General features: G+C 38.7%; 2 protein-coding genes across 2 annotated transcripts; one reads left to right on the forward strand and one right to left on the reverse strand.

The window, feature by feature from the left end:
• Positions 1-223: 223 nt before the first annotated feature.
• Positions 224-10,293, forward strand: neil3 (nei-like DNA glycosylase 3). The gene is made up of 10 exons (XM_063877112.1): positions 224-468; positions 614-723; positions 1,522-1,656; positions 2,044-2,257; positions 3,488-3,562; positions 3,886-4,052; positions 6,931-7,094; positions 8,516-8,930; positions 9,195-9,375; positions 9,485-10,293. The coding sequence occupies exons 1-10, from the start codon at positions 364-366 to the stop codon at positions 9,665-9,667; spliced, it is 1,749 nt and encodes a 582-aa protein (XP_063733182.1). The 5' UTR covers positions 224-363; the 3' UTR covers positions 9,668-10,293.
• aga (aspartylglucosaminidase) lies at positions 9,404-23,585 on the reverse strand. The gene is made up of 9 exons (XM_063877113.1): positions 23,252-23,585; positions 19,605-19,758; positions 18,266-18,378; positions 17,449-17,561; positions 15,204-15,312; positions 14,370-14,445; positions 13,879-13,986; positions 11,448-11,581; positions 9,404-10,125 (listed from the first exon to the last, which is right to left on the reverse strand). Exons 1-9 carry the CDS (start codon positions 23,352-23,354, stop codon positions 10,025-10,027), a joined length of 1,011 nt encoding a protein of 336 aa, XP_063733183.1. The 5' UTR covers positions 23,355-23,585; the 3' UTR covers positions 9,404-10,024.
• Between the last annotated feature and the right edge of the window lie 511 nt (positions 23,586-24,096).

Genomic DNA, 24,096 nt, shown 5'->3' on the forward strand with positions numbered 1-24,096 from the left:
TAATTATTCTCTTAATTTTCCTTAAAAATACTTGGAAAGAAAAGGGGACACTTTTGAAATAAAGGCAGATCTATCTGTGCTATATGTTTATGCTACCAGTGATATGATTATGTAAAAAGTAGAGTAAAAGCAATCACACCTATAATGAATACCGCTCTCGTGTACATCATGGATGTATAATGAGAGGTGAACATGCACGCTTGTACCATGCCGCGCCCATTTCCGGATACAAACCAGACCACGCATGCGCAAGATTGAATCCCGTGGCGGGGAATCACACGACAACAAACTTTCAGAATCCTTTCAGGCGCGAGCTGCAGGACACTTTTACTGTTAAATGGTTTTTAATATCTGATCACAAACATGGTTGAAGGTCCGGGTGTGACATTAAACGGAGAGAAAATCCGAGCAAAAGTCCAAAAAGGACAACAAATGAACGAGATCAAAGGCAGTTTGACAACTTCCACTGTAAGTAACGTTATGTCACTATAAGAGCTGGGGCTTGCGTGTTGTCCTGTGTTAATCATGGGTGTATAAAGAGAGGTTGTTATACTATCGTTAACAGGCAGTGCACGCTAACTGGTGTTGCTTACCGTCATATGTCTCTTAACAGAAAGAAAACTCCGGAGGAAATGCCTTCCAAAGGTTTCATGGTTGTCCGTACACCGGGGTTGAAACGCTTGGCAAGGAGCTCTTTATGTATTTCGGGGCAAAAGCTTTGAGGTAATGTAAACTGTAAGATGTTCACTAAAAACGTTTCCTCCTAGCTTCTTCTTGTTTGATTATGTGACCTGAATTCCAGATGTAGTTCTTATTTCTACTAATCATACTTTGTCACACACATACTGTACATACTGTACTGTACACACATACATATTCCTATATTATTTTTTATAAAATACAGAAGATTGTCTGTTTTGTGCAGATCCAGTTAATCAAATGCTTAAAAAAACACATACTTAATATAAGGAAGTGGCATTGCAATTTGTTTGTGCTAAAGTATCTTATCTTACTTCCATTGTTCACAATTGTCTTATACAGTGCAGGTATTCATTTAAAAGGGATAGATAAGACATCTGTTTTTGTTTATGTCTGTTTATTTTGTACTCCTTCTTATTCTGACGCTGTGTGTTTACATGCTGTTGTGACGAAAAACATTTTCAAATTGGGTTCAATAAAGTATATCTTATGTTAAATGTATAAGCTATATTTTATATATTTTTTGACACAGTTGACGTGTCTTAAAGTAATCAACAAATAAATCAGTTAGTCCTGAGTATGGGGCATACAGCTGTATTGGTTTGTAAAAACACTCAGTAGCCTTGTGGAGAGCCCACTTGATAGACACACAAGGTACTGCTCTCCTGGAGCCTGTGACAATTCCATTACACACTAGTGTCTGCAAACACAAGGCCACCTTTCTGTCCTTTTGTTGCCTAGTCTGAGATAAATTGAGACATGCTATCTTTAAGTGGAATTTGTCTTTTCTTCCCTTCTTCCTTTCATGCTCACATCCTTTAGAGTCCACTTTGGTATGAATGGATCAATGCGTATAAACCCTGCCACGAAGAAGGAGAGGAATGGCTCCGTACCCGTGCTGGAAGTACACCTGACTAACGACACTGTGTGCTTCTTTGACAGCACTGTGGAAATAAGGTAACGGGGACACCAGCACACCGCCTAGATAGATTGAGGTGACAGGAGTTCACCTTGGGGTATGAGTCTCATTCAGTGAGTTTGTCCTACATTAGGCTGTGTCTGAAGACAGCGGCTATTGTTGCATGAAAAACACAGCCTGGACATTTGTCCTGTTCATTGACTCTAAGGTCCTGTTGTACTTTTCTGCAGCCAGACAGACATTTATTCCTGCTGTCTGAAACTGTAACCTGTGCTCTCCTATCTCATAATAAACAAAGTGAAACAGAATAAATGAAAGAAACAATTTTAAAATGTGTGCTCCAGTTGACCTCGCAGCACACTTTCCGTAACAGCAGCCGTATATTTTCTAAACTCTTTCTGTTCTGTAAAACTGTGTGTCTGCAGGTTGACCGAGGACTGCGAGCAGAAGGTGAGGGCTATGGAGAGTCTGGATGTGTGCTCCCCCAAGTTCAGCTTCTCCCGCTCTGAGGAGGCAGTGAGGAGCCAAAGTGGCAGAATACTCTGTGACGTTCTCCTAGACCAAGCCGTCATGCCGGGAGTCGGCAACATCATTAAAAACGAAGCCCTGTTTGACTCGGGCCTCCATCCAGCCGTGAAGGTATGGGAGAGATGATGGATTGTGTTCAGCAGAGGAACTAAAAAAGAGAATAAAAATGCAAGACAACTCTCGCAGGGAAAAAAAAAAAGTTTGTATTATTGAGTGATGCATTGAAATGAAGTAAGGTGAAAGAGCGAAAGACAAACCGGCGCATTGCGACACGTACGTTCAGTTTGAAACATGGAAATGACTTCATTTATTGTCATGATGCTTATAGTCTTTATTGAGACTTTATCTCTGACTTATAATAAAAAACATCACTCAAATATTTATTATTCATGATCTGATCATCATATGTGAAATGTGAAAAATTCAAATGCTTCACATTACTCTTAGGCAGAGGTGGAAATTAACTAAGTACATTTAGTTAAGTACAGTTGTAAGATACTTAACTTTCCATTGCATGACTTTACTTGTAACAGAGTATTCCTACACTCTAGTTCTTCCACTTTCATTTAAGTACAACCTATTCATTTCCGGGAGAAGTCACTTTGCAGAGTAAATACCGCTCAATTAATCGTATTTCTTTCTAAATCACAATATGGACTAACGCAATATCCAAATCGCAGTAAGCACAATAATTGGTAAAGGCAATTCATGTGAAAAGTGCTGTGGTGCAAAATATATATCACACTGTGATCATTTTAATACATTTTCTGTATTAGTAGTGTGAAAAATGCTTTCAAAAATGGTAATTCCTTCTTAGCTCACAATTAAAAAAATGATTGCAATTAGTTGTTTTTTCCCAAATCGTGCAGCCCTGCTTTTCCCCTACTGTGGCTCAGCTCTCCTTTAGGAATACATTTATAATATATAAAATAGGGTTTAAAAATCATGCTGGAACAGAATATTAAGTCTTTTGGCCCCTGCTTCTCCTGAGACCAGTGAATATTATGTGAGCCTAGCCTCTATTATGGAGCCTCTAGGTGTCCGGAAAGAGCCACAAGAGCTGTACGTCTGTGTGCCTTAGATATTTTTTTACACTGAGTGAGCCAGAGACAGGTTCTCGCTGCCTGGGGTTTTAAGTCCTGGAAATGCATTGTATGTCATTTTTCTCTGTTGCATCATTTGAATTCCTCTTTTTTCTTTCATGTCATGCGTTTTTTTATTGTTTATATGCTTCTATTATTGATTTGCTGACTGTGAAGCAGCTTTCATCTGTGTTTTTTGATATGAAGAGTTATATTTGTATTCACTCACCTGCTGGGAACTGTGCTGCTTTATTCTCAGGTTAAACAGCTGACAGATGAGCAGATCCACCACGTGGTGAAGATGACGCGGGATTTCACTCTTCTGTTTTACAAGGTTTGAAGTTTTTGAAGCAAGAAAAATAATATTTGAAATGGTTTTGCCGGTAATCATAGCTTTATATGTGCATACACATTGGCTTATGGGTACGTAGCTGACACCTCATTTAGACTGACGTGAAATAATGGATTAAATTAAATCTGCCTTTATTGGAGAGGAAGGATAGAAAAATGCTAAGCCCCAGTGCCTAGAGAAAACAAACATTCCTGTCCGTGCATAATAGACGATTATAGAAGTGAGGAGAGGTGGATGTGCTTTTCTTTTTCTCTTTATAATCTCCCTTTTATTCACTCCTTGTTTGCCCTCTTCATCTCTATCAGTGTCGCAAATCTGGCTCTCCTCTCTACAAACATTACAAAGTCTACAAGCGTCCCCAGTGCGGCCAGTGCTCTCACGCCATCACGGTCTGTCGTCTTGGAGACAACGGCAGGATGACTTACCTCTGCGAGAGCTGTCAGACGGGAGATCCCAGCCAGGTTGAGCTCAGGTAAAAATCCTCAAAGACCTGTGGCACTTTGACTTCGATTCTTCAAAGAACTGTTGGGGCTTGGTCCAGTGTTGTGCAAAAGTGTTTGATGCCAACACTGCTTCCATTGTCGGAAGTAACAACAAATGACATGCCCTTTTTTCAATTACTGTATATGTAACTGCACTTTATATCCCAATTTTACTGTATAAATCATATAGCAATTATTAGATTTTCTACAGTACAGTATTTACTTCTGAAGAATGAGCTACATGATGTGTAATTCATACCAGTACGGGTTAAGCTCATGTAGAAATCCTTAAATACCTTTGGCCTTTTGACAAAAAATATATATATTTTGTTGAGTGTTGAAACATTCCACAAAAAAATTGATATGCATAATATCCAGTAGTTAAAGATTAAAAAGGATGCCCTTTATATCACAATGATACTGTATATAGCTTTGATTTTCTATACATTTTCAGCATTTACTTCTAAAAGGAACTAGATGATGCATCATTCATTTCTTCCAGCTTTGAGTTGTGGTAGAAATCCTCAAATACCTTTGGCACCTCCGTTTATCTAAGGACTGTTGGAGTTTACACTTGGATGCTGCACAAAAATATAATATAACCTTTTTATTGTAAAAGGATTGTACTGTACACTTCATTTCATTTGGCTGAAACTTTTACCCAAAGGTACTTACAAATAAGTGAAACCATTGCAAGTGAAACTGCATTTGTTTCCAAAAAGACAATCCTTTCTAAGTACTGCTTACATCACAATGATCCAATAATATAAAAGTAATTCAGGTATTTGTTCCTTACACATCTGTATTTGTCAATTTGAATGCACCACTTCCACTTTTAATGAAATACTTTACAACTTAATATTGAATCTACAGGATATGGATAATTGTTATGTTTACACTTCTAAAGAATAAACAAGGTGATGTGTAATTCATTCTCTACAGTACCATTTTCTAATATAGCATACAGCCCCTTTTGCAGGCTTTTAAGTTTTAATACATTTCAATTTAATGCCACAGAGCAACATGGTAAAACCAGTTGTCATTTTTCCAAGTCTTTGCAGAAAGTTCTAAAGCCTTTTAGATAATGCTTTCATATTTATAGAGGCCATCTTTGCAGGCAGATGGGCTTGGCAGGGAGTGGGAAGTGTTATGGGGGAAATTAATGCGCATATAAGGCTGTGTTTGCCAGACAGGGCACAGGCTCAACACCTCCTGGGTTGTATTTGAGCAAAGCTTTGCGAGGGGTTAGCGCCTAAAGCCCTTACAACGCATTACACAGCTGATAAAGCAATCTGTGAGGAAAGTTTTCTGAAAGCTGCTGCTACTTTCCTCCTTCATGACTGTTGGCATTGCAGCTTTGCCTTCTTGTCAAACCCTGTTGAGCTTCATGTCAGCCCACTAACATGTATGCTCGCAGCTATTATGTGAAACACGTTGTCGCGTTTCTTCATCCTCTGCCTGAACCGCAAATGTTTGTCTAGTTAAAGTCGCCTCTTCTCTTTGCTTGTGTTTCCCATAATGAGGTTACAATAATAGCTGTTGAATGTTGAATGTGTATTGCTCATTTTCTGTTTGCAATTTCTAAGGATTAATGGTCTGCTGTATAGGTAATCAGGGAAATATGTGTGTAATAGGGGTGGGAATCAATCACTACGATACAATGCTAGCGTGATACGATTCTACGATCTGCTAAGTATTGCGATACGATATATTGCGATACGGCTCATGTCTGTATCGATTATTTCCCCCACCTCTAATAACCAGTATCATAAAGACAAAGAAACCAGCAGTAAAACAGAATACATAACATGTTGTTGTTATTTATGTCAGCTCAGTATCAGCAGTCCCCACATCTGTACACAAAGCTGCCTCTCATCCACTATAGCTAGACTGATTACTCTACAGCAGATACTGTACGTAGGTTATCCAGATTTAATGTAATTAATGTTCTATTTCTGAGCGTATCTTCTCTGCAAAAAGTCAAAAATTCTCAGAATTTCTGAAAAAGAAAATGTAACTGTACAAAATTGAAATACACTCAGTTGACAGTTGATAACGTACACTTAGGTGAAACTAATGCAAGGAATACAAAAGCCTTCCTAAAACCTAATACTCATAAAGGTTATAATGTTCTCATTTAGTGAAGTGTTTTAGAAAGTTGTATTTTCAATTTAGTTGTGTTATTGTAATGTGTCTGAAGTATTTCTAGTATTTAGACAGCTGTACTTTTCTCTAAATCAGGAGGATGATGTAAAAATGTTTGAAATATTCCAAAACAGTTGTTACTGGTGCAAGTGTGCATCAAGTCTTTCAATTAATCCAGTGTGCTTTTGTATAAACACTAAAGGAGCCTGTTTTCACACATTAACCATCATCTTAGGTAGGTCTTAGGTATCTACTAGATTACTCACTAGTAAAAAAAAAATGGGCCCTATTAAGCTGATTTCCAGGTTCATATTTAGTGTTGTGTGCCTCTACTGGGACATGTCTCCATGCTTTAATGTTCAAAAAGCTCTATTTTTCTCATACTGCCTGTGCTGCAGCTCCTATTTTCACCTTCTGTCTGAAACCCGAACCCAGTCTGTTGTGATTGGTCAACCACTTAGTGATGTCCCGCCCCTTAATCTATCACTTACAATGTTTTGCAACGCTAGCCAATACATAGTCATATAAGCATTTTACAGAAGTAAACAAAGGAGTGTGGGAGAACTTTGGGATTTTAGCCTTTGCAAACCAAACACAACCCCAAAAACAATAATAAAGCCCCTTTCACCTGAAATTGCTCCCTGAGTATGTCTATGGTATTAGAGTGGATGCAAGTTATTGTAATGCAATAACCATGGTCCCTCTCATCTTTCCTTTATCCAGCAAACTCCCAGTCAGAAATAGTTTGATTGGCTGGGTCTACAATGACAGAAACAATGATTGCGTGGCTCAAAAGGAGGAAGAGGACTGGGCATGTCAACTGTGCACGCTCATCAACCAGCCAACGACAAAATCCTGTGAGGCCTGCCTCACTCCAAAACCTGAGGGTGAGTGAAATGCTGTTTTTCTTACAGTCGCTGAGCGGGATGGGGGTGACAGACGGTCCTTGTTAGCAAGCGATAAAATAATAGTAGCTGTAGTTTGGCTGAATGATCCCTGAATGATGCTGTTTGCCAATGACACTCAAGTTCTTCTGAGCAAGGCACCAGACATCAAGTTGTCGAAGAGAAACTGCAGTCAAGCTTAGTAGTAGTAGTGTCTGTTTTTCTGAACAAGTAATGAGCATGTCTGTCAGCTGGCCATTTCTCTCGGACTATCTGGAGATACATGACGGCAGCAGTCAACTAGTGTTTGAAAGAAATGTCCTCTCAGCAACAGACCACAGTTGAATGGTTCTCTTTGTTGAGTTAAACCAGCTGTTTTAATAATAGCTGGTCGTGTTTGTTTGAGAAATATCAGGACTAAGGACTGCTTATGTGTCTTCTTTTTTCATTCAGAATTTTCCAAGCATGGCTTAATGCAAGCTCTCATATATCAGCTTTATATTTTGGCCTCCACGCCTGCGGCTGTTTCTGATATTCTTCTCAAATCATTCTTGGTACCTTCATTTTCAAGGCATGTGGTTGAATTTACAGTACCAATAAAAACATTTTAGCATATTATTTTGAAAATGTATCGAGATCTTTTTTTTAAAACTTAAAATAAGCTTTTTCTTTTTCCTTCAGTGTCAAAAAAGTCACAACAAATACTGAGTCCTTTTTTACAGAAAACTACTTTTTTAAACCAGCAGAGTTTAAATGTTGTTTTTTCTTAACTCTTAAATAAAACTCTTGACAAAATGGGGCTCATCTAACTCTGAAAGTGCAAACGTGTGTGCAAAGTAAACCGGTTGTTTTAATGGACTTCAGTTTGAGTAAGTTATGATAATAGTTTTGTTTTTGGATGAGCTATTCCTTCTGAAATCCATGGAAATGTATAGTACACACTCCAGAAAACTTGACTGAGCACATTTCCTATTCCAGTAATATCCTGATTTGCATTTCTACAGTTATATTTCCATTTTCCATCGTAGACCACTGAGCTGCTTCACTAAAACAGCTGGGGGTTAAGTGCCTTGCTCAAGGGCACATTAATGGCAGTTGAGGGAGGGGAGAGTGACGCTTACTCACAGCTCTGGTAATGACTCTGTAAGGCATCGTTGTTAACATTACTGAAAACATACTTCTCTCAGAGTTTTATCACACGGGGGCTCGTTTCAAAGACACGTTCATAAGGTCATCTTAAGCGCAGCAGATTGTGTGACATTTTATTTGACGACAGAACCGCAGTCTGCTGCTTACTTGTAAACTTTTACAGCGAAATATTAAACTTAAAGCCAACAACAACCTGGATTTTACGAGAGCAGACAGTGAACCAATATAAGCTGCAGCTGCTGAGCATGAAATGATTTCTCTCTCCATCTCCACAGTCCACAAAGATGGCACTAACACTGAGGCATCACCCTTCACCACTGATTTGATTAAATACCCCTGCACTGCCTTCACAAAGCCACAAGAGGAGCTCAAAGTCAACTGGAGGTCTGCATTCGGGACTTCCACCCTTGTTTTCTCTGACTTGAGCAAGAAGACAAAGCCTGCAAACTCTCCTCTCTCTTCAGCCGGCAGTCATTTGAATTCCTTGGCGGCAGAGCGGGGTTTATATAAATACAGCGTCTGCCAAGGGACAACAAGCCCCAATTATGCCTCTGGTGGCTGGCAGAGGAAAAGTGCCGAGCTCTCCAACGGGGAATCACTGGCCTCCTACAGTCAACCATCCAAGAAAATGAGAATTGATCACAGCCCCTTTCCCAGTAACAATGCTCAAAATGGGGCCCCCAACCTAGGGTGAGTGAATCTCTCGCTTGGCTATTCATGAATAAGTTTATAATAAGAGAAGTTTTTTGCAAACTCAGTGAGATAAGTGGGATGAAGTATCTCACTGTGGACATTGTAATGTAACATTGTTAAAAAAAAGATTGATGAATAGCTTTAACAGGATTTCACTAACACATTCCCACACACAGCTGAAGAGAGGTGGTTTGTTCACTAATGAGGGTTTATTTTCCATCCATTTCAAAACTAATAAGACTGTTTCTTTACTTCTGTCAGGAAGCGTAAAATACAAGCGACAGGCCGCAGCCCCTCCACTTCTTCCAGTCCCAGCGCCCCTTGTTGTAAATCTCATCGACGTCCAGCCGTCCTCAGAGCTGTCCACAAGGACGGGGAGAATAAGGGACGACAGTTTTACTCCTGCTCGCTGCCCAGGGAGACCAAGTGCAACTTCTTCGAGGTGAAAAAATGGAAAAGCAACTCATCAATGTGTCGCCTGGAAAGCAAATCGCTTCAAAGTATTTATTCAAATCAAATTTGACAACTGAGAGAATTTTTCTCTGTTGCAGTGGGCTGACACGCACTTCCCTTCCTGTCAGCACGGGAAGCGCTGTTTAATGAGGACGGTTCTGAAGCTGGGACCGAACAACGGACGCAACTTCTACACCTGCAGCTTGCAGAAAGGGAAACAGTGTGAATTTTTCCAGTGGGCGCAGAATGGACCGGGGATATCCATCCTCCCTGGTTGTTAATGTGTTTTAGCAGTGCAGTACTTTTGCATGCAACTCTAATGCCTACAGATAGAAGATATCCCATCATTAGCTTGGTAACGTTATCAGATTTGCATTTTTCTAATTATATCTTAACAGAGAATATCTATCAATTGTAGTTCAGATCATACCCAACCAATTATTGTATTATGACTCATTATTGTGTGTATGTTTCACAAGAAAACATAATAAAGAATCTAAACGATCAAAGCAGAAATTCAAATTTTCTGGAAGAAACTTTAGTTTTTTTAATTACATTTGTATTTATGAAAGGAAACTAAAATCATCAGCATAAAAATACAGCATGGAGAGTTTTAATCAAAGAGATTCATACAACGTTTAAAAGCAGTCCACAGATTTGAGGAGGGGTTTGTCTGACTCTGAGTTTGACACCATGAAGTGGAACTGGGAGAAGCCAGGGACTTTGTTACAGGCTGCACCTGAGGAGATCAGAGAGAGACGGATTAAATGCTACAGGTGAAATTAAATGTTGACTCCTTTATCCCAATGTATAACTGTTCTTAATCGGATCCTTAAATAGATCAGCCAGTGCACAATCCCTTTATTACAGATAATACAGAAAACCTCTTTAAATCATCTCCAGATCATCATTGTATTGTATACTAAATTCAATTCTGTATATTTACATTTGATATAGATGCTCTTTAGATGCATACCTTTCACTATACTTATGTGTATATTTAATCTTTGTTTATTTTCTATTTTGTTTTTTAATAAATCTATTCTAAAATCAAATGAATATCACAAACCATAGATTTGATCCTTTTTAAAAGGCAAACAGGTTGTCAAATGGCCAGTCACGTCCATGTTAAAAGGCCTAATGTTAAATATTGTAAATGAGATTAGAGTAGCTTTTAATTAAAAGTTAATGGTGTATACTTAAATTACTGGGTACTGAAAGTTTAGATTACTTTGGTTTAGGTAAGGCTCTGGTGCAAGCCTCAACCAATATGTCAATATTCTAAAATGGTTGTAAACTTATACTTTAATGATCACTGTAAGAGACATATAGGCTGAAGATGAGCAGCACGGTGTGTTAGAGTGTGTGTGTGTTGCAGAGGGGGTGGTTCACCTGGGAGTGGGCGTGTGTGCGTGCGGAAGTGTGTGTGCGTAAAGGTGGGCACTCACCGGTGACGCAGATGAGAGAGAGAGAGAGAGAGAGAGAGAGTCAGGGTTGGGAGTAGCCGTAATTTTTGTTGACCGCTACCGCTACTCATTCATTCATTTATCCATCCTTGCTGCGCTGTGATAGCTCTGTGCTTTCAATAAATGCACCTAAGCATATTTGGATCTCAGCGTGTCTTTGTCATGGTCTACTGTGGCGCGTCATAAATCTACGTACCTGAGGACCCAAACCTCATAGACTCTCAGCGGCTAAAAGGTTTGTGTTTGGAAGCCGCAACAATCACCATAAGAAATATTTTGAGATTACAACAACCTGTTTTAGTATCTATTACAAATACTGTATCTGTTTCGTCCTAAATACAACAGCCTTATTATTTAAAACAACTTTTTTTCCCTAAACTTTTTTCCCAAAATAATAATTGAATTATGTATACAAATTGAAATCAAATGCAAATGAAGACACACCGCCTTACTAAGTGTCTATGCATGTACATATGCTGGACTACATCTCTCAGTGTGTGAGTGTGTGTGTGTGTGTGAGTGAGTGAGTGAGTGAGTGCCCGAGTGCCCTTTGGCAGCAGCTGAACGGAACGCATTTGTGCACATTAGCACTCACCATAATGGCCTGTTGTGTTAGCACAGATGATGGCTCCAAAGAAGTCTGAGTAATGCCTCTTGATTCTGGAAATGGCCGTCTTGCAGGCTGCTGAGGGATCTGCCCCGGCCCTCATCAGCTCCACGGCCAAGTAGCTGTTGGCAGGATTACACGTGGTACACATGAGGAGGACTAACAAGTGGTGTCAGGGCCACCGACCAAGACGAGGATCGGGATGTGTGTGAGATTATAGCGAGGGATACATCTGATGGAAGCAAATATGATGTGAAGACACACTGAGGTGTCAAATATAAGGATCTCACTAAATCACTAAATCTATCTGACAGCTTAAACTACTACAAGTCACTTTGCAGAGTATGATGAACAACACAACGTTTATATAATATAAAGCTAAAATAAGATCAAATTAAGGTTCTACTTCTTTTCAGCGGGAAATGTATCTATCCAGTAATATATAGGATTTCAAACTGGACATTTCTGTTTAATTCTTTTTGGATGCTGACAGCTTATCCTGTTTCCTGTCTTGCCTGTCTCAACTCAACTGCAATAAAAACTCATTTGTTTATCAAAATCAGATGTTTTCTGATATCAAAAGAAGGCCTGCTTTGCATATTATATTACTAAAATGTGTGTGTGTTATAACTCAAGAGTTTGGCATCAGTTCAACCTCCCTCAATAGACTCCAACTGGTACAAAATGCACCCGCCCAACTCCTCAGACACACCAAATCATGGCACCACATCACCCTAGTCCTCAAAGAGCTTACAGTGGCTTCCCGTCTCCCACCGCATCAACTGACCCTCACATACAAAGCCCTCCACCATCTGAATTTGAAAAAAAGCCTGATCCTTTACGAGAAATGTGATAATTTCGAAGAAATAGTTGGAAATTCAAAATCGTCGCAGAAAAGTAGAAATGAAAAAAGAAGATGATTAGGGCCACATGAAGGAGTTAGAATAATGACAAAATAGTGGAACATTTTTAAAAGCCGAAATTTAGAAGAAAAAAAAAAGGCAGAAATTTGAAAAAAAAGAAATTGTTAAAAGATATAGAACATATAGAAAACAATCTGGAATTTTTAAAGAAAGTGATCTTTTAGGAAAAAAGTGATCATTTTAAAGAAAGTAGAAAGGGAAAAAAATTGTGAGACAAAAAGTGTGAATTTTTCAAAGAAGATGATGAGGGCCACATGAAGAAGGAGTTAGAATAATGACCAAAGAGTAAGCCATTTTTAAAAGTCACTTCTGATGTAGTCTGTGTGGTCTACAGTGTCCTGACAGCCACAGTTGATAAGAATCAAAAGTTAAGATTCCAGAGAAAATTTATGTCGGTCATTTTTGACCTACTTGTGGACGCTTGGGGTAGTAATACAAAAACTACAATTTCATAAAATGTAACTTAAAAATGGAATGGCATGATCTCATAAACATGTTTTTTGAGGAATAGCTGGAATAAGAAATGATGAAAAAATGTAATTACGAAGATACTTCAAGAAAACCACCTCACCGGGTCCTTTCCAAAACCACTTAAGCGTCTAAGGGTTAAGAAGCTCATTAGGTTGATTTGAAACTAAAAATGAAAAAGAAAGTTGCCTAACATTTAATTATATCACAACACACTCGTTAAAAGGGGGGATTCAGGATTTTTAGGGTCAGCCTACACGATGGATGTATTTTTAAATCAGCCGGTTGCTGGTGATGATAATGATACATTTTGACAGTGACATCATTAGGAAGTTTTGTAACCATACCTTTAAAGATTTGTGTGACAGAAGAATGAATGATAGACACACTTCAGTCTACAAGTAGCACGGTTTCTTGTAAACCACAGCGCCGAATCTTTCCAGGACGAGACTCAGAAAACTATGATTGAAATAGATGGCCCTTGGGTGTGGTTGTGTGTGTCTCTGAATGTAAAGCAGAGTGCAATAAAAACAAAAATGTGTACTCCCAAACTATCCTGGATAAATAAATCTCAGAAAAACTACCCTTCTGAGACTGCCGTATTTTCACAGCCTGGAAACAAACAGCAGCTTCGGTGTCTAAAAAAAAAATCTCACCTCTTTTATGCAATCCACAAATGACAGTTTTGGGGCAATGTAGTCACCGCCTCCACTCTTTCTAATACTGGAGTTGTACTCACAGCAAGACGTTCACACCAGAAATTGACTGTTCAAAAACTGCACGTCACAGATGTCAATACTCGCTGAAACTAATTCTTCTGTCAAGGAAGAAGTCATGTAACGGTCTTATATTTAACCAAAAAAAAAAAACACAACAAACCCTGGTTAGGGAGCACAAAGGAGTTGAGATCCAGTCAAGATGTCTTATGGAATTTAATATGAAACACTGTTGGGTGACAATTTATGACAGGAAGCTATTTTCACACGCATTTTGAAGTGAGGAGGAAATGTCAGAAAAACAATAGGTACCTCGGCAAAAAGCGCATCATGAGGTCTCCGTCTCCAGTAGCAGCAGCACCCCCAGCCGAGCTGTCAGCGTAGGCCCCCGCACCCACAATAGGAGAGTCCCCAACGCGCCTGCAGGACAGGAATATGACCAAAGTATAAACACAGAATACGGCCACATGTATAGACAGAAATAGACTGTACCTCTTATTTGTTTAACTATAATCTATAATGATGCATCCATTTGTTTTGAAATGTAACAACTGGCCACCATGTTTATGCATTTGTCCAGTATTGTAATTCATTTTGAAACCTTTTCAACCAAACTAAACTGGCCAAACAGACGGAGAAATCACTCAAACTTAATATATAGCATGTATGAACACATTTTCTACTCAGTAGCTATATCCAAAGCAGCTTTATATTGTATTTACTCACATAATAAACATAATATACCGGAAAAAGCATGCTAAACTATAAATGATAAGCATTTTCTATGACACTAATATACATACCCAGGAACCTTGTGAGTTAGTCCATTGGTTGATGTACCAGCAGCCAGGTGACCACGTTGATCAAGAACAACCATCCCTGAAGCAGAGGAGGAAAAAAGTGTATTGAATTGCGTTCATCAGTAGCTAAAGAAAGCTTGGCAATCAATTAAAGCCCTCATGTGAGGTGGGGCTATTACAGCTGAAGGTTTTCTGAGCGTGACATTAAAGAGGACATATTATGCTAATTTTAAGGTTTGTATCTGTATGTTGTGTCTCTACTGGGACATGTCTCCATGCTTTAATGTTCAAAAAGCTCTTTATTTTTAGCCTGTGCTGCAGCTCCTCTTTTCACCCTCTGTCTGAAAGCAGAGCCCAGTCTGCTCTGACTGGTTAGCTGGCTGGCTCTTTTGTGATTGGACAACCGCTTACAGATGTCCCGTCACTTAGCCTATCAAGTTCAATGTATTAGAAGCACAAGTGTTACATAGTGATGTTATTATTTTACATAAGTAAACAAAAGAGTGTGGGAGAGAAACTCCCTCTGGAAGGAACACAGGGATTTTAGCCTTTGCAGACCATTTACATGCACAGAAACCCATATAACACACTGAGTGAAGGGGAAAACCCCACAAAGCCTACTAGGGCCCCTTTAAAACCCTCACTCCTCTCAGTGCCTCTCAAGCAAAACCTGAATTGTTCCCTGTAACTTCTACCTCTGTTAGTCTTTCTATCGTTTCTCTTTTTTGGTACACTTTACTGCTATCTCATTCATGTCTACTTTCAATGAAGTGCTTAAATACTGCACTGCCTGAGGATAGCTGACTTCACATTGTGTGTTAAAGAGATAAAACCTACCTATGGTGTCATGGGAGCGCGTATTAACAAGCTGTGCCCTCGTGTTCTGTCTCACTGTCGCACTGGGCTTGTAGGGTCCACACGACTTGGAAGGATCTGGAAAGACATTCTTCAGACAGGGAAAAAAATAGTATCACTGTTTGCATAATTTCATCATCCTTCAACTTCATTTTAATGGCACACAAGACATAGCAAATTGCAGCCATTTGCTTTGATGTGCTATCAATAAAACGATCAGCAGTATTGTCACCAAGCGGATAATAAAAACAGTAGGGAGTCTGGTTCTAAAATCTTGATTTGATCAACGTGAACCATGGCACGAGCAAAACACCTCAGTTTGAATTCCAGCTGCAGCTCAAATGTGTCAATGAAGCGGTCAAGTCCCCATGTTTTATTGAGACCGGCAACCTAATGTACCTGAGGAAAGAGCAGTTTGAGAAAGGTTTAACTGTCTCTCTGCTTTTTATGAGTGACTGAGTGTAGCAGGCAGCTTGACCTGCAGGGTGTGAAAAGCTCATTTGCTCCTTTGATGTAACATTCTGCTAGAAAACGTCATATTTTGAGTTTAGGTGAACAGTCCCAAAACACAGGCCATAAAAAAGGGTATTTCCATAGAGTGTGTATCTGTATCAGCATGAATTAGTTTCAGGCCGGCCATTAATAAATCTACATAAGGATCACCTAGTCTGCCTCATGAGGTGCCTGTGAACAATCTGAAATTGTTACACACAAGGAAATACTTCCAGATGCATCCTACAACTGGAAGAAGTGTTGCATACATGACTGGATGTGGGGTAATAACGTAGGGGAGGCGAGTAAAGGGTGTTTAGGATTATGGAGTTTTTGTATTTGAAAATATATATCAGCTTTGCAAAGGGGAGTAACTAAGAAGATTTACTCCAGTACTGCACTTAAGTAAAGTTTGAAATACTTGTACTTTACTTGAATATTTCCATGTTATGCTACTTTGTACTTCTACTCCACTACATTTATTTAATCCCTTTAGTTATTTTACAGATTTGGATTGATTACCTGAAATATAATCAACCCCTTAAATCAGACTTTAGTTCCACCTGGAGTAAATTCACAAGCTACCCTGCAGTATACAAGTCATTCAAACTAGCTGCACCTTTACCAGCTTTGATAACACTTTAATGCATCAGTAATTATAATCAAAACACATCGTATTCTGAAATGGACCAATCTGCATAATGAGTTCTTTAAGTATATTTTGATGCCAATACTTTTGTACTTGTACTTGAGTCACATTTTGAATGCAGGACTTTTACTGTATTCCTACACTCTGGTAATTCCACTTTTATGGATCAAGTACAAGATCTGAGTACTTCTACCACCTCTGGCTAATTGTGATTGTCTAAACACACAAAGGCAAACCTGACAGAAAAGATAACATTTATTTACTGCAAAACTTGCACAATTAAATACATTTTTACTAAAAAAAAACATTTACATTTTCTCAAATATCAAGGACTACAAGTTATACATGAAAAAGCTGCATTTTACATTAATACAATTAGTAGGCGTAGGCTATATTCCATTTTATTTCTCCAAAATATGCCCATGTCAGAACTTAATCTACAGGAAAAAAAAGAAAAATGTATTTTTTGGATTTGTGAATTGATTCAGAATCTTAGGAAATTAATATCTAGTTTTTTTAATTATCAAATGTTCCCCAATACTATTATTTGCTACTGAATACTTTCTAAACCTTTAGCCCAATATTTCACAGGCTCTGATAACGTTACATTACTTATATTACTATAAAATGTTATGTTGGCATGAACAGTTTGGGCTTAAACTGAGTTCAAGAAGTAAAAAGCTTTTCTCTTCCTCCCTGTTGAGGGGAACATGAACTAGGCACTTAACTCCTCAGTTTGCAGTGCAGCAGCTCACAGGTCATCACTGGAGTTCCTTGAACTGTACACCCCTAAGTGTAAAATGCTGTACATTTGACAAATAGCACACTCCACACTCTCACTAGCACAAAGGCTGCTGACAAAGGACTTTTTCTAGAGATTTTTGAGTAAGTGAATAGATTTGTTCTTAAAGAATACCAACAACCCCGACACTGTAGGGCATCACCTCTACCACAAAAGCAGACTTTTTTTATAAACTCTTTTAGTATGCCGGTCAGTTTTCCGGCTTATTATCCATCTTTTAAAAGGAGCACGCCTGTAGCCAATACAAGTGAGAAAAACACACTCTCTGATATGTGCACACACACCTTTCGATAATTAGGTTGGCAGTTGCCCTTCAGCCACTGTGAGAAAATATTCACAGAGTTGTTGGTAGTCAGGTCTTCTGCGATGAAGCCCATGTTTTCAGCAAACGCAGAGGCTATAGAGAGAGAAGTAATACTTTCAGGTCAAGTTACACATTCTGCTCCACACTGACCTTGGGCTTGAAGGAAAGAAAGGGTCACAAACAAAAGAGGCGCTGCAGGCAAACTCATCTCATTTAAGCTTTGGCTTGTGAGGGAGGTCAGGTCTTACATCGCTACTGATTTCAAAAGTAGTAACCTTACCGTTCACATGAGAAGGATGTTTCAATTAAAATGAGTTATTTCATGAATTTAAGGATTTCTTGACATACGCGACATTTAATTTGATTTACAAGACACTAGTGGAACTACAGAAGTTTCAATCCTGGCTTTCAGTGTCCTTACATTTCCTCTATTCCTTTTCTGCACTCTGTATATAATAAGAATGTTCGTTTTTTCCTTTTCTGTTATACAACCCTTCCATTTATGTTGAGAGGGTTATATGTAGCTCTGATCCGTGCATTCATCGCCCGCTGCTGATGTTCGTCGTCTAGGGATCAAAGCTTTTTCAAGTGCAAAAAACACATTACACGAGTGCCTAAAAGGCTTCGTCCTAATGTGACAACTGCAAGATGTGATTATTACATTTACCAAAGAAAGGTGTCTCCTTCAAAAATATGATTTACATCTCTGTTTTACATTTATATACAAACATTTAAGCGACCAGATTTAAGAATATGTTAAGATTGTCACTTCTTTATGGACATTTATCCACACATACCTGACTCTCCTACTAGCAGTGTGTGTTCAGTGTGCTCCATCACAGCTCTCGCCACCCCTATGGCATTTTTGATTCTTCTCAGGTCTGCAACTGCACCCACCTCCATTGTATCCCTACAGGGAAAGAAAGCATTAGTAGTGGTTTCCTGGATGTACTGAAGTGTCTGTTAAAAGGCAACCTGTGGAGTTTATGACCCGAGGAAACTTACATATTATAGTTGAAATGAGTTAATAAGCACAGTGTGTCAACCCATTAAATGCTACTCAGACTATCATCAAAGCCCTTTGTCCTATATTTACGAGTAAGATACAGACACACACAGGAAAAGTAGAAATCCCCTTTACAGTGTGATGCAATTTCATAGAAATGCCCTGTAATATATCTGTCAAACCTATGGCATTAAGTTCAATTTTAATTTGAGACTGTCAGAGGGAACTTTTTTAAGTCTGTAGTTTGTTGTGGTGATGTAATAAATTGCATCATAAAGAGGTGTTTCTAATATTTATCCACCAAAACAGCTAAAGTATTTATAGGTATCTGTTGCAGGGGTGCTGTTTTGGATTGCATTAAAGTGCAGAGGGGTTTCCATTATTGGGCTCAGTCAAAGTATACAATATGCTTCTGCTGTATTTCCTATGCAGCTATATTGGATATAGTGTGTGGGAGTCTATCCTTTCCCCACAATGTATTCATGACTTTTTTTATAACCGAAAAAGTAGTTTTTCCAGCAGAAGGAAGAAGGAACTTTCGATACAGTTATAAGAAACTGCTGAGCCTTTTGTCTGTCACCGTGAGCAGGCACTGGCTTTAACTGAGCGTGTAAATGTTTGTAGTGAGGGACTCGATAACTGTTTTCAGATCCTAATAAATCTTAATTAGTGCTTTATTCAAGAAAGGCTTGCAGGAAAGGTCAACAGTTCATAGCTGTAAATTGTAAGACAGTTACTCAACATGTTGACAGCTTGAGGTTCTTAATTAGAGTGATGGTTTTTAATGAAATAAAGGTCATTTCTGTTCACTTGCAGCTATTTCTTGCTCATATTTTTAAGTTATAAGCAAATCCAGAGCAACAGCAATGCTGGAGATTAAAGCTTTATCAAAAGTGCTAAAATATAAGATATGGAAGCATTTAAACTGGGCTTTTACACTTTTACAGCTGCTTTTAGGTTGCACTCCTGACAGCTGGTCAAAAACTAAACAGCTGTTAAATCCCCGACAGCCGATGCAAATTGTCCATGTTACCGGCCTTCTGCTTAATCCACTGCTTCTTCATGCTGCATTACCATGTCATTCGCTAGTTTTACATTCAATTAAATAGCGGTTTATGTCCAGGGTTTACCCGTTCATGATCATGGCATCCAGCGTGGTCTCTTCTGTCTCATCTGGGCTCCCACCATAGCCGACACTGCCATCGCACTGCTCCATTTCACAGCGGGCACAGCCCTTCTCTACCGCATCCAACACCGAGCCGCCCGACTGCAGGGCGCTCCATGCTACAGGAGAGAAACAGAGACACATTCATTATGTGATGAACAAGACAGAGGTAAACAACCTCCACCAGTGACGATATTACTGTGAATTGTGACTGCTTAACCGATTAACAGATTATTTATTTTGGCCTATAAGAGGACAGAACATAGTGAAAAGACACCTTTCACAGTTTAAGCCAAAGGAGAGGTGAGTTAAGGTCACACCCTGAGATAGAAACTGGGTCCTGTTTTGAGACAGCTTTCCTGTTACTGTTTACAGTACCTTTACATTTTAGTTATAGCAATTTTGACAGTAATGTGATCTGATATCAGAAACACATTTGCCGCTTCTGTTGAATGTAATAGTGGTTATGAAGCTTGTCGGGGGTTGCAATACACCACACACACACAAGAGCACACACTCTCTATCCATTTTTTAAATCGAGGATTGCTCATTGCGTTCACTATTGCAGTTTTAAATAACCATTGAAATTACACAATTAACACATTTAACTTAATCTGCACATCATTTGCTTTATTAACTGATCAAATATTTGTCCCATTTATACTTTTCCCTTCAAGGTCACATGCTGAGAAAAAATAACGTTGGATCCTGTTTTGCAATACATCTTTAAAAAATAACCTCCCTCTTGTCCGATAAATGTCTCCTGTATTTGAGCTTTTTTGGAGAATGAGAATCTAGGGTAAATAATCAAAGTATTTGCCCAGTTTACATAACCAAGCAGTCATGTAAAAGGTTCAGATGCATGAGCTGACCAGTGCAATGGATTCCTGACAAACAGCGACTGTGAGATGACAAGCATTTGGTCACTGATCCCCCAAGTGCCCGTGGGGGATCAAAATACCAACTGGTAGCACTGTCACCAGCTTGCCTCTAAACTCTCCGACCAGCACACTGTGTTCAGCAGGCTACATCACAAATTCCCTCTTATCATTTATGAGTCATCCATCTATTGATTCTGTCCATCTACCATCGCCGCAAAGTGCTCTTGTCTCAGGATATAATTAACTTTCAATATATATATGAAAATCAGCATTACAATCCTTTTCACATTGAAAACGCAGCAGAATGGAAGAGGAGATTAGCCCGCTATTGTCAGCTGCTTCTGTAAGCCCCCTAAGGAAAGAAGATCTGCATGGGCCGATCAATAGTGGAGGCTCGCACTTTTTAAATTGCTGCCCACAGAACAGATAGCCGGGCACATTTTCCATTTTCATACCCACCTCAGTTTTAAGAGGTGATGCACATCTGATAAATTAAAGGGTATCCATCAATCAAACGGTGAGATTGTTTTTGTTAACTTTACTCACCTGCAGCTTTTGATGTGTTGAAGTTTTTCAACACCATTTCTATCTTTTTCTTCCCTGTGCACCTGCTGGAAATGCACTTGACTTGATAAGTTACAAGCAATGCTGATATATTTTCAGTTTCAACTTGAACATGTCCAAGGTATCATCCTGAAGGGAATCAAATAGATTTCGGGCAGACCTGGAAATGGCAGTTATGAAGCCTAGTGGGTTCTTCCAATTTCCTATCCCCATCTTCCACTCTGATGGTCTTAGATACTTGTGCAGTTAAGCTGTAGTGGAGTCACTATACTGCAAAATTCACTTTATAATAGTGTGAGGGGGAACCTGAAAATACTGGTTATTGAGCCTGTCAAGGATTGCACTCCATTGCACATACAACACACACACAAGCACACACACTCTGTCTCCTGTCATGATGGAAAGAATAGTGTTATTAATAACCATTTTAATTAGTTTCATTATAATTTCATTTGCGGATGATTTTCTTTAATAACTGAGTTATCATTTAGCCAATAAGATGACAGAAAATAGTGAATAATGCCCTTTACAATTTATAGAACCAAAGGAAATATCTTGTTGTTTATTTACCACTGACAGTCCAAAACCTGAAAAGATTCAATATAACATCACATGTGACAGAACGAGGCACATTTGAAAAGCTGAAAGCAGAGAATGGCTGAATTGATAAATGACTGGAACAATTAGGACTAATTTGTGGATCAAATAGTTGCTGATTGATTTTCTGTCTGAATTGTTTCAGCTGTCATAGCTCAGCTCCAAACATTTCATCATTCATGCGTTGCCGTTACAAATACTCATATTTTCAGACATGTGTTTTAATTTGGTCCTGGGCATAGTTTTGCCTCATTTTGTTGACATTATTTTGGAGTACATAGCGCTGCTGTGATAATTGCCTCTCATCTACATTGAATTACTGCACATTATCCTTAGGAAGATATTAATATCTTTATGTATGTTCACTTCAGACTAGTTTGTACAATTACTGAGCTACAGTAGATTTCAAACAAGAAGGGCTTTGTTGTACGATCGTCTGGATAAAGACTCTTGTGGCTTGATGTGTCGGACTAATCTGATGTAACAAAGTACATCAAAAATTAGTGGAAGATGGAAGTCCAAATTCTAAATGTGTCCAACTTCAGAGGCTATAAGCTTCACAAGATGTGCGCCACAAAGTGTTTTGTTTTCTACGACCAAATGTCCAAAATCTAAAGAAATGCTATTTACCATTACATATGACGGAGAGACGCACCTTTGAAAAGCTGGCAGCAGAAAAATGGCTGAATTGATTAATGTCTGAAACAATTAGGCTTGATTGGTGGTTTATATAGTTGTTGATTAATTTTCTGTGTAATTGTTTCAGCTCTAAACATGTAATCAGAATTATAATCAAGAATGAAATGGAAAAAATGTAATCAAAAGAATATAAATATTAGAGAAAAAACATAGTCGTTATTTAAGCCTTGTGAATTACAACGACTCCTTCATCATGAAGAGTTTTGACAGTGTGCACAGCTATGACTATATGCCACTAAATGAACTGACAAAACTATGTCTGCAACCAAAAACTGATAGACATGTAATTGTTTTTCAAGTCATTAGAGTAGATGCATTTCACGAAACATAGGTCAGAGAATATACTAGAATAACAAATCATATCAAACACACGTGGGCAGATTTTATTCAGCCTCTGCTTTTCTTTCTAAAAAAAAAAAAACATAGCCTTCTCTGTAAAAAATAAATAATTGCACTTGGTGTTTACATCCATAAACAAACGATACTGTTGTAGTGATCATTTTACCTGTTTAATTCATACAACAGAAAACATATATATATATATTTTTGCACACTGGCAAACTAACAAAGGTAGGTTACTTGGCAATTAGTATGATGGGCAGACTAAGCTGCTGTTTGTATCTGTACATTTTAATGCAACCACACAGCAGTATGAAAGGTTACGGTATACTACGCAGTGCAATAAAGAGCAACACTTCTTTATCTGTCTATACATTAATTTTAGACACATCGGCATCACATATATCAAATAAAAACGTATTTTTTCGGGTGGCATTATATGTGTTTCTCTGCAGGATTTGGCCGCAATGTCACATGACTGAACTCCAGACTGAATTGAACTTTTTAATCAGCACAGAACAGTTTGACCTACCTGCAGCCGTTGCATTCTTGAATGGCCATGTATTTATAACGAGTGGTAGCGATGTTTGTCCAACAGGAAACAGAACAGTCAAAGTAGAAAACAGCAGCAACATGTCAAAACTCTGCACGAACAAACAACGACACAGAGGACTGCTGACGTTATGTCCTATTCATTGCTGTGTCTCACTCCAACCTGGGTATTTAATAGCACAGCTAGTAGACTGCTGATAGACAAAGCTTGGCAAAAATGTTTACAACTAATGTGTTATTAAAGAGAATTTGGCTTTGGTTTTGGTTTAACGCTAATGTAACGTTACATTCAAACTTCCTTGTTGTGTCACGTGCTTAGGGGCGGGTTCTTCCTTAAAGGGCCAGTACATCCACTTTGACTTGGGGAAATCTGTCTTGCACCAGTGGTAGGTTAAATGGCTTTATGATACAAAAAACTTTGGATACAAAATAAATCGGCTAATTATTAGTTGCATTGTGGTTATTTTTCCAACATCACTCCCTAAACATGTTTAGCTATGTAGGCAAGCACACATCTGTTATCATGCTAAATGTTGCATGCTAATTGTTTGTTCGGCATGTTAACACAATATTTGTTATGCTAATTGCATGCTGCATTATGGTTTCCAGCCACCAATGGCAGCACGGAGTAGATGAGCAGGAAATAAATACCATCTTTTTACAGCAGCCATTTTGACATGTCACAGCAGGACTAGCACATGTGTAATTAGTATCATCAAGGATTGCATGCAGGGCCTTGTGTTTGCACTTGCTGGCTCATTGTTATGGCTTAAGGGAACTTAGCAATCATTAAGCAAATGTAGTTCACCTGAAAGTCACTGTTTT

This window comes from Eleginops maclovinus, chromosome 23, assembly GCF_036324505.1.
Source record: "Eleginops maclovinus isolate JMC-PN-2008 ecotype Puerto Natales chromosome 23, JC_Emac_rtc_rv5, whole genome shotgun sequence".
Taxonomy (NCBI): domain Eukaryota; kingdom Metazoa; phylum Chordata; class Actinopteri; order Perciformes; family Eleginopidae; genus Eleginops; species Eleginops maclovinus.

Excerpts from the sequence above, each read along its gene's own strand:
- neil3 (XM_063877112.1), top strand. The coding sequence starts at position 364 with ATGGTTGAAGGTCCGGGTGTGACATTAAACGGAGAGAAAATCCGAGCA. Across the intron at positions 2,258-3,487 it reads GCCTCCATCCAGCCGTGAAG|GTTAAACAGCTGACAGATGA; the intron begins GTATGGGAGAGA and ends CTTTATTCTCAG. Across the intron at positions 7,095-8,515 it reads CCTCACTCCAAAACCTGAGG|TCCACAAAGATGGCACTAAC; the intron begins GTGAGTGAAATG and ends CCATCTCCACAG.
- aga (XM_063877113.1), bottom strand. The coding sequence starts at position 23,354 with ATGTTGCTGCTGTTTTCTACTTTGACTGTTCTGTTTCCTGTTGGACAA. Across the intron at positions 18,379-19,604 it reads GATGCCATGATCATGAACGG|GGATACAATGGAGGTGGGTG; the intron begins GTAAACCCTGGA and ends CTTTCCCTGTAG. Across the intron at positions 17,562-18,265 it reads ACTGCTAGTAGGAGAGTCAG|CCTCTGCGTTTGCTGAAAAC; the intron begins GTATGTGTGGAT and ends CTCTCTCTATAG.